Raw genomic sequence first — 14,100 nt, 5'->3', positions numbered from 1 at the left:
TTACACGCGAAATGAGAAATAACTACTTCATGATGAGGACGACATCTTCATCTTCTACTACGGCTCTAGAAACATATATGGCCAGAGTCGGTCACTGACTCCATCACCACCGGCCGTCTATATGAAGGTTTCCTGTTATGATCTGGTGATTAAGGAGCGACATGGGACTAGCTCTGAGCAGGTAGCAGCTATAAAGACCGCAGTCCCTAAGCTCAACACAACACTAGAAGCAGCCGTGGAATGCTTCTAACTTGGCCAAGGCATCTCGTCAAAGCCTAAGAGCTAACTACCCCTAAAGACAGAAGCAGGAAAAACTATCTTGCCTCAGAGAAAATTCCCAAAGGATAGATTAGCCCCCCACATATAATGACTGTAAGAGGAGAAGGAAATGACATACGTAGTATGAAACAAGATTTAGCACAGGAAGCCACTTCTAGCTAGATAGGAAATAGTACAGGAAAGAGCACTGTGCGGTCAGTAAAAAACCCTAGGAAAAGTCCACCGCAGAGAAATGCAAAAATCTCCACACCTGACTAAAGGTGTGGAGGGCAAACTCTGCTGCCCAGAGCTTCCAGCTAGCTGAATAGATCTATACTGATAAACTGGACAAATGAGCAAAAACAAAGACAGTACTGAACAATAAAGTCCACAATAAGAGAACTGCAAAGGACAAGCAAGAACTTAGCTTAGTAGAACTGGTCAGAGTGTCAGGAAAATCCAAAGAGCAATGACTCCAGGCTGGAACAATTGACAACTGGCATTGAATGAGGGCTAAGGCCAGACTAAAATAGCCGAGCCCATAAGACGATCAGTGAAAACAGCTGCAGAAACTAAATCCAAGAAGCAGCCATACCACTCAAAACCACAGGAGGGAGCCCAAGAGCAGAACTCACAAAAATACTACTTACAACCACCGGAGGGAGCCCAAGAGCAGAATTCACAACAGTTTCCCGTCTTCCCCGCACTGTAATCTTCTATCACGTTAGATCTCAGGTCTGATTCGCACACAGAAGTTTGTTTATAGCCTAGGAAGCGGGCAATACCCATGGAGCATCCCAGGCTAGTAATATCAGTTCACAACTGTATACTTAGCCTTTAGTGGCTTTTAAAATGGGGGAATGGGGGGTTATTAAATATAGGGGGACCCAAACAAGTGGTGTAGGGTCCCCCTTTATTTAATAACCAGCAAAGACTATGCAGACAGCTGCGGGTCGCTATTAATAGCCTAGGAAGGGGCCATGGATACTGCCCCCCTAGGCTAAAAACATCTGCTCTCAGCCACCCCAGAAAAGGCACATCTCTAAGATGCACCAATTCTGACACTTAGCCTCTCTCTTCCCACTTGCCCTTTAGCGGTGGCAAGTGGGGTAATAGTTGGGGGGTTGTTGTCACCTTTGTATTGTCCGGTGACATCAAGCACCGAGGTTAGTAATGGAGAGGCATCAATAAGACGCCCCCATTACTAACCGCATAGTCACATTGTAAGAAAACATAGACACCCAGAAAAAAGTCCTTTAATTGAAAGAATAACACAGACTCCTTTAATAATCTCAATTAAACCATACTTACAACCTCGCCTAATTCCACCAAAGCCCTCGATCTCCTGTAATAAACCAAAAATAATAAAACAACAATGTCTCTCACCTCTCCATCGTTCTGCCCCATGCCGTAATCCATGTCTGGGGGAGAAATAGTTTCCAACCTAAATGGTGCCAAGATGTGACCGTACAGGCTGAGAACCACTGGTGAATGAGCTGCTGGGAACGCAGCCTCAGTGTCTGCCGGTGACATCACTGATGCTCCGTTCCCAGCCGGGCTGAACTGCGGTGACCTCGGTGAGAAACCCTGCTAGCACCGTGAGAAAGTTGCACGGTGTAGGGGCGAGTTCACCGGGAGAATTATTAAAAAATACAGTGTGGGGACCCCTCTATTCTTGATAACTAGCCTTGCTGAAGCTGACAGTTGAGGGTTGCAGCCCCCAGCAGCAGGTGTCGGAAGATGGGAGCAGTTGTCCCATCAGCTGACACCAGTGACTGGAGATAACCTGTATACCTCCGATCACAGCTGAGCGCTCCCGCTATCTTTTGACAGTGGGGGATTTGCAGCTCTCTGACCGGCGGGAATGGTTTCACCGCCGTTCAGAAGGGGTGTTTGCCGTGCTGTCATGCATATGACAGCATGTCCAACACTGTATTGTTGGGCCCCCCCATTCAAATGAATGGGGTTCGGGTCCACTCTGCTCAATAACAGACTGTATGGATGCATCATGCAGCCTGCCATCTAGAGGTAGCAGAGCCGAGTGTGAGGTCACATCCGGCTGTCCTTGACTTTACGGCTACAAAAAAGGTCAACCTGCATATTTGCAGCATTTTTTTACCATCCATTCAAGTCAATGGGTGAAAAATGCAGCAAAATTGCTGAAAGGAGTGACATGCTCTATGTCATAAAAACGCAGCAAAGCACAAAATCCTGAAGACAAAAAAAAACTATGTGTATGAGATTTCTGAAATCTCATAGACTTTGCTGGTAATAGAAAAAGCAGATGAAAATTATCATATAGAAATGCAGCAAAAATGCCCAGTGTGAACATACTTGTGAGCGCAGGAGCAGATGATGGGGGGTATTCATAAGCTGCTCTTGTGCTGTAAATAAATAATACAAAAAAGGCATGGGTCCCCCCTATTTTTGATAATCAGCCAGGCAAAACTCACAGCTGGGGGCTGCAACCCTCAGCTGTCAGCTTCAGGAAGGCTAGTTGTCAAGAATAAAGGGGTCCCCACACTCTTTTTTAAATTATTTAAATAAATAATTTTATAAAATGGCATAGGGTCCACCCATTTTGTGACAACCAGCCTTTCTAAAGCTGACAGCTGGGGGCTGGTATTCTCAGGCTGCTAAGGGGCCATGGATATTGACCCCCCAGCCTTAAAATAGCAGCCCGCAGCTGCCCAGATAAGGCACATCTATTAGATGAGCCAAATCTGGTGCTTAGTCCAGCTCTTCCCACTTGCCCTGTAGCGGTGGCAAGTGGGGTTCAAATTTGTGTAGTTGATGTCACCTTTGTATTGTCAGGTGACATCAAGCCCACTGCTTAGTAATGAAAGTAAGACACCTATCCATTACTAATCCTATAGTTATATGGTAAATAAAGACACAGCAAGAATAAAGAGAATTGAAAAAATTACACAGACTCCTTTAATAATCTCAATTAAACCATATGTGAAGAAACCAGATTGTATCTTAATTACCCAGACAGCTACCTTTTTGCAAACCAATAAGAACTGACTTTTCATTTGTATATTGGCTTGTGCATTTAAGTGTTTATATCTGGTGGTTCAAGAAGACAGACTTGCAAACTGATACCATTTAACATACAGTGTAAGTCTGTAACAGTGACTTGTACATAGTGTTTACCTTTGTTTATTGATGTGTGCTGATATGCTAATTGTGCATTGAATTCCAGATCTAGCTTGGTGACTTCTAAAGCAGAGAAGGAAAGACTGTGCAAATAGATTGAATGGTCAAGTAGTACTATGTAATCTCATCACCATTGTTTGCCGTATATTGATGTTGAACTAAAGGACACTGGGTAATTCTAAAAATAGCTTACATGCCTTGGGTATAAAAAGAATCAGAGATCACATCCTGGGGGGGAGGGGAGGGTCTGAAGTAATAGAGCTACCAGCCAGACATTCTGCAAACCACACTACCGACATAAGAAAGGTAGGATACGACCTAGGGGTTTTCGGCTCCAGTTGAAAGGACACAGACCTGATCCAGTGACCATCTCTGCACCATGGATGTTTGGAGAAAGCTAGGGTTGGGACCCGCTGGTCGCCTGGTTCCATGGAGATGGTCCGATAAGACAGGTGGTGACTCTCGTGTCAACTGGCTTTGGACCTTGTATGGACTCTATGGACAGTTCTTGGTCATCTCCCTATGCTTGTCGCTGCCCATTCTCTGTGCGTTCATCCACAGATGGAGTAGCGACCCTGGGAGCTCTGATATCCTGTCAACTGGCTTTGGACCTTGTATGGACTCTATGGACAGTTCTTGGTCATCTCCCTATGCTTGTCGTTACCCCTTCTCTGTGCCTTCATCCACAGATGGAGTAGCGACCCTGGGAGCTCTGACATCATGTCATACTGGAAACACGTGGAGACGCAGTGATATTTTATATGCGCCCATTTACCCATACAATTCCAGGCATGTTGGGAATGCTCTGTTTGCTATTGTGTGCCGTGGTTCAATAAAGTATTGCCACCCTGTTTTACCTTAACCCTGTGTTGTCTGTGTAGTGTATTGGCCACTGGGAGATAGAGCGGGCGTTCAGTGGTATGAGCCGTGGTCCATGCAGTCTTGCTAAAGACAGCCGGGCCAGCGGACAAGAGCACCCACTGACCCCGCTTCTCCGTAACACCATACTCACGACCTCGCCTAATTTCACCAAAGCCATCGATCTCTTGTACTAAAACTAAAATAAAAAAACAACAATATACCATACCTGTCTGTCGTTCTGTTCCATGCCATAATCCATGTCTGGGGGAGAAATAATTTTCAACCTGGACGGTGCCAAGATGTGACCGTCCAGGCTGAGAACCACTGGTGAATGAGCTGCTGCGAGCGCAGCGTCAGTGACTAGCGGTGACATCACTGAGGCTGCGTTCCCATCCGGGCTGAACTGCGGTGACCTCAGTGAGATCCCCGCTAGCACCATGAGAAAGTCGCACAGTGCAGAGGCGAATTGAAATTCACTGCAGTGAAATTCTCCCGTGAACTCGCCTCTGCATTGTGCGACTTCCTCACGGTGCTAGCGGGGATCCCAGAGCCCACACCATTTTTTTATTAATTAAATACATGTACAGTAAGCTGCACCCAATGTTCTAATTGTATTTGTCACTGACATCTATATATCTACCTATTCTATTTGTATTTACTGTATGTAATCCATGACTTCTATCCTGTCACCTCCTGTAGCGATTTTACACTACCGCGGCTTCAGAATTACCGCCTTTTCTTCTATCTGTGTAATATATATACACTGTGTCACTGACATTTATAAAAACAAACTTCCTTCTCACCCCAATGGAGGTGGTCTTTGTTGTCCTTTCTCATTCTCGGGTCCTCTACCAGAGACCTGGGAGTTTGAGGGTTCTGCACAGGATCTTAGTTGTTCCCAGCATTGCGCTTTTCTAGACAGAGAACCCAGATGTTGCTCCTGGGATCTGTTGTAGCCATTCCTCCAACTTAGGGGGTCACTGTTCCAAGTTCTCCTATCACCACTGGAATCACTGTTGCCTTTACGTTCCACATCTTCTCCAGTTCTCCTTCGAGGCCCTGGTATTTCTCCAGCTTCTCATATTCCTTCTCTCCGATGTTGCTGTCACTTGGCACTGCCACATCTATTATCATTGCTGTCTTCTGATCCTTGTCTTCTATCACAATGTCTGGTTGGTTAGCCAACACCTGCTTATCCGTCTGGATCTTGAAGTCCCACAGGATTTTAGCCGTTTCATTCTCCACCACTTTTTCTGTGGTCTCCCACCTGGATTTAGGGGGAATTAGCCCATATGCCGTTGCTGATGTTCCTGTATACAATTCCCCCTACTTGGTTGTGGCCTTCAGCATACGCTGTTCCTGATTGCATTTTGCATCCTGCCACTATGTGTTGGACAGTTTCTAAGGTTTCTTTGCATAGTCTGCACCTTGGGTCTTGTGTTGTGTAGAAGATTCCTGCTTCTATGGATCTGGTATTTAGTGCTTGCTCTTGTGCCGCTATGATTAGTGCCTCTGTGCTGTCTCAGAGTCCAGCTTTCTCCAGCCATTGGTAGGTTTTCTTCATGTCAGCCACCTCCATTATCTGTCGATGATACATCCCATGCAGCGGCTTGTCTTGCCATGGCAGTTCATGTTCCTGTTCTGTTATTGTTGCTGCCTTAAACTTTCTCTCAGCATCTCATATTTTGGTGCCATTTTTCTGATGTTTTCCTGGGTACTCCTCGTTTCATCCGTGATGGTGGCCTGGATACTTATCAAGCCTCGACCACCCTCCTTTCTGTTGGTGTACAATCTTTGGGTGTTAGTCTTAGGGTGAAGACCTCCAAGCATTGTGAGGAGCTTTCGTGTTTTCACATCTGCAGCTCCCATCTCTTGTTTTGGCCAGCACACTATGCCAGAAGGGTATCTGATAACTGTCAGGGCATAAATATATTGATTTTATTCTTCCCATTGAGCTGGCTCCTCAGGACCTGTCTTACCCTTTGATGGTATTTGGATGTTGCTGCCTTCCTTGCTTCCTCATCATGGTTACCGTATTCCTGTGGGATGCCGAGGTACTTGTAGCATGTCTGTACATCTGCTATGTGCCCTACTGGTAATTCCACTCCATCAGTCTTGACTACCTTGTTTCTCTTTATTACAAACCGGCCGCACTTCTCCAGTCCGAAGGACATCCCGATATCTTCACTGTAGATCCTTGTCATGTGGATCAGTAATTGATGTCTCATTCGTTTTTCGCATACAGCTTGATGTCATCCATGTAGAGGAGGTGGCTGATGGGGCTTCCACTCTTGAACTTATATAAATAGCCAGACTCTGTAATTATCTGACTGAAGGGGTTCAAGCCTATGAAGAACAGCAATGAGGACAGTGCACCACCTTGGTATATGCCGCTTTTGATGGTCTCTTGTGCTAGTTGTGTTGAGTTGACTTCCAATGTTGTTCTCCATAGCCCCATTAATTTTCTGAGCAAGGTTCTTAATTTCATGTTGACATTGTACAGAGCCAACCATTCACAGATCCATGTGTGTGGCATTGAGTCAAAGACTTTCCTATAATCAATCCAGGCTGTGCTGAGATTGGTCTGTCTGGATCTTGAGTCTTGAGCCACTGCTCTATCTACTAGGAGCTGGTGCTTAGAGTACTGGTTCATATGGTTCTGTAGCTTGGTGGCTATGATGCCTGACAGAAGTTTCCATGTTGTTGTAAGGCAGGTTATTGGGCGGTAGTTGGATGAAATTGTTCCTTTGTGATGCACTGTTCTTCCTTGTGTTAGCCAAGCTGGGTGGTGGCTTGCTTCTAGCAGTTGGCTCATCTGCTTTACCATGCTTTCATGTACCGCTGTGAATTTCTTTAGCCAGTAGGTGAGGATCATGTCTGGGCCAGGTGCTGTCCAGCTCTTCATGTTCTTGACCCGCTGTTGGATGTCTGCTTCTGTAATGGTGACTGGTTCTTGCACTATGTGCTTGCCGTGTTTCATTCTCAGATATTGCAGCCACATTGCACTGGTGTTGTGTTTTTTCCTTCTCCCATATGTTCCTCAGGTATTGTTCAGTCTCTGCTATTGGTGGAGTTGCTGCCTTTGTGCTGTTCCTCTGTAGTTGGGAGTACATTTTGGATGGTTCTTTGGAGAACAGGGCATTTATCTTTTTGGCCTCAGCTTCTCTAATGTATCTCCCTAGTCTTGCAGCGAGTGCTGTGAGCCTTTGTTTAGCAGTCTCTTCAGTTGGGGTCAGGCCTTTGTACTTGTCCAGCTTGGTCTTATTATTGACCTTTACACACTTCTTTATTTCTGATGGTTGGCTGACTTCCCTTCGTGGCACCTTGATCTTTGTCTAGAGTCTTCTTTTCCAAGGGGAGCACGTACTTCTGTTGTTCTTGCTGGTTGTACAGCCAAGCATTTCCATGATTGCTGAGGCAGTAGCATAGATCAGGTTATTAGTCCGAGTTATGGTGGTGGTATTTACTGATGCAAGAGCTGCTCTATTGGCATCCTCTACCATACTGTCTGGTGGGGTTTCTTTGCTGAGCCTTGGCAGTCGATCTCTGGTATTGATGGTATTTAGTTTATCTAAGATCTTCTGATTCAGACCAGCTGCAGTGCTCTCTAGTAGCAGGGCTGGATTAGGATCTTTACGGGGTTGCACATGTTGTTCTTCCAGGTCTTCATGTGAGGTGGATCTGCAGTGCAGTTGATCCATCTCAAGTTGTGCTAATAGCTTTCTCTTTATGATATTGAAACATTGGGTAACTAGTTGTTTCTCAGTGGACATGCAGGTCTTGTATTCATCCAGAGATTCCTCATATGCTTCATACTGTATATCCTCTCCCATTTGGTCTGCTGTTATAGTAGCATTTCATCAGATCCAGGTTCTCATGCCTTGTCCATGTATGGTTTGTTCCAGTAGCCCATTTATCATCAGATTATACTGGTTCCTCGACATCTGACGCGGACCTTGTTAATCCAGGCGACGTCTGAGCCGGCATGACTCTCTTTGCTCGTGACTAGTGTTGAGCAATACCTTCCGATATTTGAAAGTATCGGTATCGGATTGTATCGGCCGATATCCGAAAAATATCGGATATCGCCGATACCGATACCCGATACCAATACAAGTCAATGGGACACAAATATCGGAAGGTATCCTGGAATGGTTCCCAGGGTCTGAAGGAGAGGAAACTCTCCTTCAGGCCCTGGGATCCATATTCATGTAAAAAATAAAGAATAAAAATAAAAAATATGGATATACTCACCCCTCCGGCGGACCGTGGACCTTAGCGGTGTAACCGGCAGCCTCCGTTCCTAAGAATGAGCGGGTGAAGGACCTTCGATGACGTCGCGGCTTGTGATTGGTCGCATGACCGCTCATGTGACCGCTCACGCGACCAATCACAAGCCGCGACGTCATCGCAGGTCCTTCACCCGCTCATTCTTAGGAACGGGGGCTGCCAGTTACACCGCTAAGGTCCAGGGTCCGCCGGAGGGGTGAGTATACCCATATTTTTTATTTTTATTCTTTATTTTACACATGAATATTCATCCCGATGCCGATTCCCGATATCGCAAAAATATCGGAACTCGGGATCGGAATTCCGATACCGCAAATATCGGCCGATACCCGATACTTGCGGTATCGGAATGCTCAACACTACTCGTGACACTCTCATGTTTATTGAGGTAGGCACCATAGTGTTATGAACCACTACTGGTATATTATGTCCAACAGGGCAGAGCCAGAATTTGAACCCCAGTCTCCCACACTGGTGGCTGTGATTTTACTAAATGCGGCACATGTATTGCCGGCTTCTATTATATCTTTTACCGAATGTTACCACCTTTTTCCGATCTTAAGAATAATGCTCGTGTTACTGATCATTAATCCGAATGTACCATATTTGTGCCGAATTTATATTTGGCGATCGTTTTCCGAACATATTCGCTCATCTCTAATTATGGCCACCACAACCTGCTACACAAAATAATAACCCCCACTCAGTATGTAGGCATTTACAGTCCACCACAACCCCAGTATAATGGCCCCTACCAGCCACACATTCAGTATGAGAGTCCCAACAGCTCTTCTCTTAATATGATGCCCCCACAATTCCTGATATTTGGGAAAAAAAACACACACTACTCAGCCAACCCGGTTCCTGAGGAGCGCTGCTCTGGTCTGTGCGGTGTGAGTACTGAGGCTCCGCACTACAGGTGTGATGTAGTGACGTCATTGTGCCTGCAGTGCACGGAGTCTCAGACTCAGAAGTGAAGTCTGAATGGTGGATCAGGAGCTTTCCACTCCCTGATTCACTAATCTATTCAGTGGTATCACCGTCATGGGAATGTGGATATCGCTGAAATTGTGATCATGGGAAGGAGAGGGTGAACGCCAAAGAAAATCAGATATGTAATAGGGAAATTATAAACTGTGTAACATGTTGTCCCCTTAAAAATATAGTTTTAATTAGATTACCATAAAAATACCAATTCTCAGTGAAACACAAAAAATACTAAAAGAATCTAATAGTGCACCTAGCCTAATACAATGACCCTACGCTTAACTGCTGTCCCTTCCTAGCAGTGGAGGTTGGCACCCTGATAGAATTTTTGGCGCCCCCACTCCGCGGCGGCTCTCACCTGCTCACCCTGTTAAATAACTCGCAAACTATAGGTGGGAAAACAATGAGCATATAAAAGAAATGAAAGAAAGCGTAAGGTAAGGAAACTAAGGTGCACAAAAAATATATATATCAACCCCCTGCATTTAAATCCCGTATAGAACAATCAAAACGCTGAAAGGATGAGCAAAAAAATCTAAACCTATATGCTCATAGCGTTTATGCTCCAGTCCTACTGCATATCACATAAAGATAGAGCTGTATGCATAATTAACGGGAGGATAGTAGCAAGGGGGATATACTAACAGATGACCTGGTTCAGTATAAGATAAAGCTGTGCATGGCAGCAAAACGTAAAAAGCCATTAGGAGTATTCAATATCAGTACATTCAAAACATTCAGCGATGTTTAAATAGTCCAGCATAACAGCCAGCATCTATAGTCTCATAGAGATTCATAACACTGCACAGGAGATGAAAATAAAGTGCACTCAGCTGCAATCTGGCGGATAAGATATTAATAGCTGACAATAATGGATGAACACTGATGGCTGACAATGGCTGCTTTAACTCATGCACAGTCTAGTAGATAGAGATAGATGGTTCCAAGGGCAGCAAACAAAAAGGGTGTTAACCCCCAAAAAACCACTTAGCTGCCAGCCAACGCCCCGACGCGTTTCCCCGTCATACGGTTCCTCAGGGGGCAGAGATGTCGAACCAGAGGCCAAAGATGCAGGTGCCCTGATGCCTGGGCAGACCTAGTAAGATCCCAATGGGGGGGCGCTTATAAAGTGACAGATAAACCCTCCTGACCAATGGAGATAATCAGTAGGGACCCACCCCCATCATTTACGGAAACACCGGGTATAGTAAACAAATCCAGGGTCCAGACATCGGGACCGATTGGTACAAACACGTCCATAATAGTATGGGGTTCCCACCCCCTCAATCAGAGAAGGATCATTAATGAGCATGTGAAATAAAGTACATACCACAATGGGTGATATCCCAGAACCGACACCCCGCCAGATGGTGTGCGATGGGCGCCGCCATGTTTGATGAGAAATACAATGCTGTGCAGTATGCTAAGAGAGGCAGACATTGTTTAGATAGATAACTAGTGCGCACGGGCCACATGTAAAAGGCAATAGAGCGAAGCGGCGCATGCGCTCCATTCCGGAGTGCAAGGAGGGGGCCAGTGATGAACCAAGTGGATGGCGCGTGCGCACAATATTAGAAGTGCACACTGGTAGGCAACCCATACGCCGGCGCAGAAAGGTCGATAACAATATCGCGACCCAGCACATGCGCCCTAATCCGGGACGCAACGCTGGAGACCAGACCTGCAAGGGCGCAAAAGAGACGCAAAAGCGCTCTAGATAAGGTGCACATGAATAGGGCGCAGTAATAGTATATACATGGCCTCCACGCTCGCTTATTTAGACATGAACAGTGCGCTACTAAATGGCAAATGAGCCCCGTATGTGCGCATACATTGAATAACTGTAGATACATGATAATATTAATAAAAAATCCGCTTACAGTATAACCGCCTACTATAATGGCCCATTTATGATTAGGGATGATGAAAAATAATAAAAATATTCCAGAGGAACGGTTCTGAAAAGTGTCCGTGTGGTACTAGATATGGGAAAATGTTCAATTTTCTAAAAAGATATTAGTCACAATCGACACCTACAAAAAATATAAATACGTAGGGTTAGTATGACGGTTCCAAAAATAAGGCCCCCCATTTAACAATGCAACCTGAGACAGGGGCAGAACAGAGATTTAAAGTGTATACCGAATGTATGTGTAAGTTAGTGATTCATTCAGCCCTCGTGGCGATACGGACTGCATACGAAAGATCCACTCTGCTTCACGTTTTAGGAGGGTCTTATCAAAGTCGCCTCCTCTTAGCTTTGGTTTCAGTAATTCAATCATGCAGAAGGTGATACCCTCCAGGGCACCCCCATGCACCTGATTGACATGCCGGGCAATAGGGGTGTCCCTTTTGTGCCTAATGTCCCCAAGATGTTCACCAAATCTCGTTCTAAGCTCCCTTGTGGTTTTGCCAATGTAGTCTAGGGGACAAGAGCAGGTGATCTTATACACTACTCCCGATGACTTACAATTACCAAAGTCTCTAATGTCAAAGCATCTGCCATTCGCCGCGCTCTTGAATTGTTTAGTCTGTCTAACATATTGGCACTTAGAGCAGTTACCGCACCTAAAAAATCCAAGTGGTTTTCTCTCAAGCCATGTGCCTGTTCCCTGTGGTCTTTGATATAAACTATGTACCAGCTTGTCCCCAATTGATCTCCCCCTTCTATAGGTGATGCTAGGTGTAGGGGAGATGAAATCTTTTAAGCCTGGATCTGCCCGGAGCACCCCCCAATGTCTTCTCATAATCTGATATATCCTATCAGATTGGTTGTCAAAAGTCCCTATAAGTCTGACCAGGCTGCCCTTGGAACCATCTATCTCTGTCTACTAGACTGTGCATGAGTTAAAGCAGCCATTGTCAGCCGTCAGTGTTCATCCATTATTGTCAGCTATTAATATCTTATCCACCAGATTGCAGCTGAGTGCACTTTGTTATTTTCATCTCCTGGGCAGTGTTATGAATCTCTATGAGACTATAGATGCTGGCTGTGTGGGGGTATGGCGGTACTATGAGAACATTATACTGTGTGTTGGGGTATTGCGGTACTATGAGAAGATTATACTGTGTGTGGGGGTATGGCGGTACTATGAGAACATACTATGTGGGGGTATGGCAGTACTATGAGAAGATTATACTGTGTGTGGGGGTATGGCGGTACTGTAGGAACATTATACTGTGTGTGGGGGTATGGCGGTACTGTAGGAACATTATACTGTGTGTGGGGGTATGGCGGTAGTATGAGAACATTATACTGTGTGGGGGGTATGGCGGTACTATGAGAACATTATACTGTGTGGTGGTATGGCGGTACTATGAGAACATTATACTGTGTGTGGGGGGTATGGCGGTACTATGAGAACATTATACTGTGTGTGGGGGGTATGGCGGTACTATGAGAAGATTATACTGTGTGTGGGGGGTATGGCGGTACTATGAGAACATTATACTGTGAGCGCCATCATATATATTACATAAGGGGTGTAAAAAGGAGAGTCATAAAAAAGACTCCTCAGGGCTGTGCTGCATTTGTACAAAAAGACTGCTATCTGCCGTCCAGACGGGACCATGTGACATCAATGGGAAGAGGGAGGGTTTCCGGAGGGAAGAGTCTAGAGGGTGCACCTGGTCAGGAGACCTTGATGACGCAGTTACTGATATTATAAAGGCCGGAGCCCCAAGGGCAGAACAGATTTGGCGCCAAACAAAGGAAAGGGGTGCGGGGAAGAATCTGAGGTACCAGCTCATGGTAAAGTGCCCGAGGCAGCTGGGTGTGGGGCAGAACCCTGCTTACAGGGCATAATGGGGGCATTACACTGTGTGGGGCCAAGAAAGGGGCCCTGTACTAGGAGAACAATCCGCTCCCTCACTTCCTGTCCTCCATAGTTGGCTCGTATGTATCTATTACAGGAAACAGAACAACAACGTTATGATTCTTATAAAGAGTCTCCGTGCAGAAGGGGTTAATGTCCCCGCGCTCAGTAATGGGGAATCTCCACATACCTCCACCTGCAGAGCCGCACTCCACATATATGGCTGCTCTGTGCGCACAGGACCTGTGATGAGGTCACAGGGGGAGGAGTCAGGGGTCACGTGATCCGCAGTGAAGACGCTGCATGGAGACTTCTCCTCAGTCAGTGACATTTCCGCCATTATTCGCCCTCACTACTGGCACAATTACCTCGCGCCGCCTTTTCTACACAATGTTCTGTGTGGAATGTAACGTGTGATTTCTCTGGAGACAAATAGACCCCACACATGAGGGAATTATTACCGGTTACCGGACGTCTAGTATATGGCGGCATATGATTGTGCTATCGCCTCCACACCAGGAGCTAAAATGCCGAAATCTCGCTTATTTACCCCCTTCTTAAATGACTATCAGTTTAGTGACTTTTTCAAGTTAAGGGAGCAGGGAAGTCTGCCTATATTATCTAGTGGTCTCTAGACTTATAATCAGCTTCCTATCTGGTTAGTTTTTCCAAAATATATATTTGCTTTTTGTTGTTGTCAGTCACTTTAACAGTCTTATTAAATGTGATC

At 45.6% G+C, this 14,100-nt stretch overlaps 1 protein-coding gene across 1 annotated transcript in view; it reads right to left on the bottom strand.

Moving 5' to 3' along the window:
• The window catches only part of LOC138662987 (zinc finger protein 773-like), a 51,403-nt gene extending 37,783 nt beyond the window's left edge, over nt 1-13,620 (bottom strand). Inside the window, exon 1 of the mRNA XM_069749020.1 lies at nt 13,561-13,620. Within this exon, the coding sequence (XP_069605121.1) occupies nt 13,561-13,587 (27 nt within the window). The 5' untranslated portion in view covers nt 13,588-13,620. The remainder of the gene's footprint in view (nt 1-13,560) is intronic.
• Nucleotides 13,621-14,100: the final 480 nt, after the last annotated feature.

Source organism: Ranitomeya imitator, chromosome 2, assembly GCF_032444005.1.
Source record: "Ranitomeya imitator isolate aRanImi1 chromosome 2, aRanImi1.pri, whole genome shotgun sequence".
Lineage (NCBI taxonomy): Eukaryota > Metazoa > Chordata > Amphibia > Anura > Dendrobatidae > Ranitomeya > Ranitomeya imitator.
This window is presented reverse-complemented; position numbering and strand designations above follow the sequence as displayed.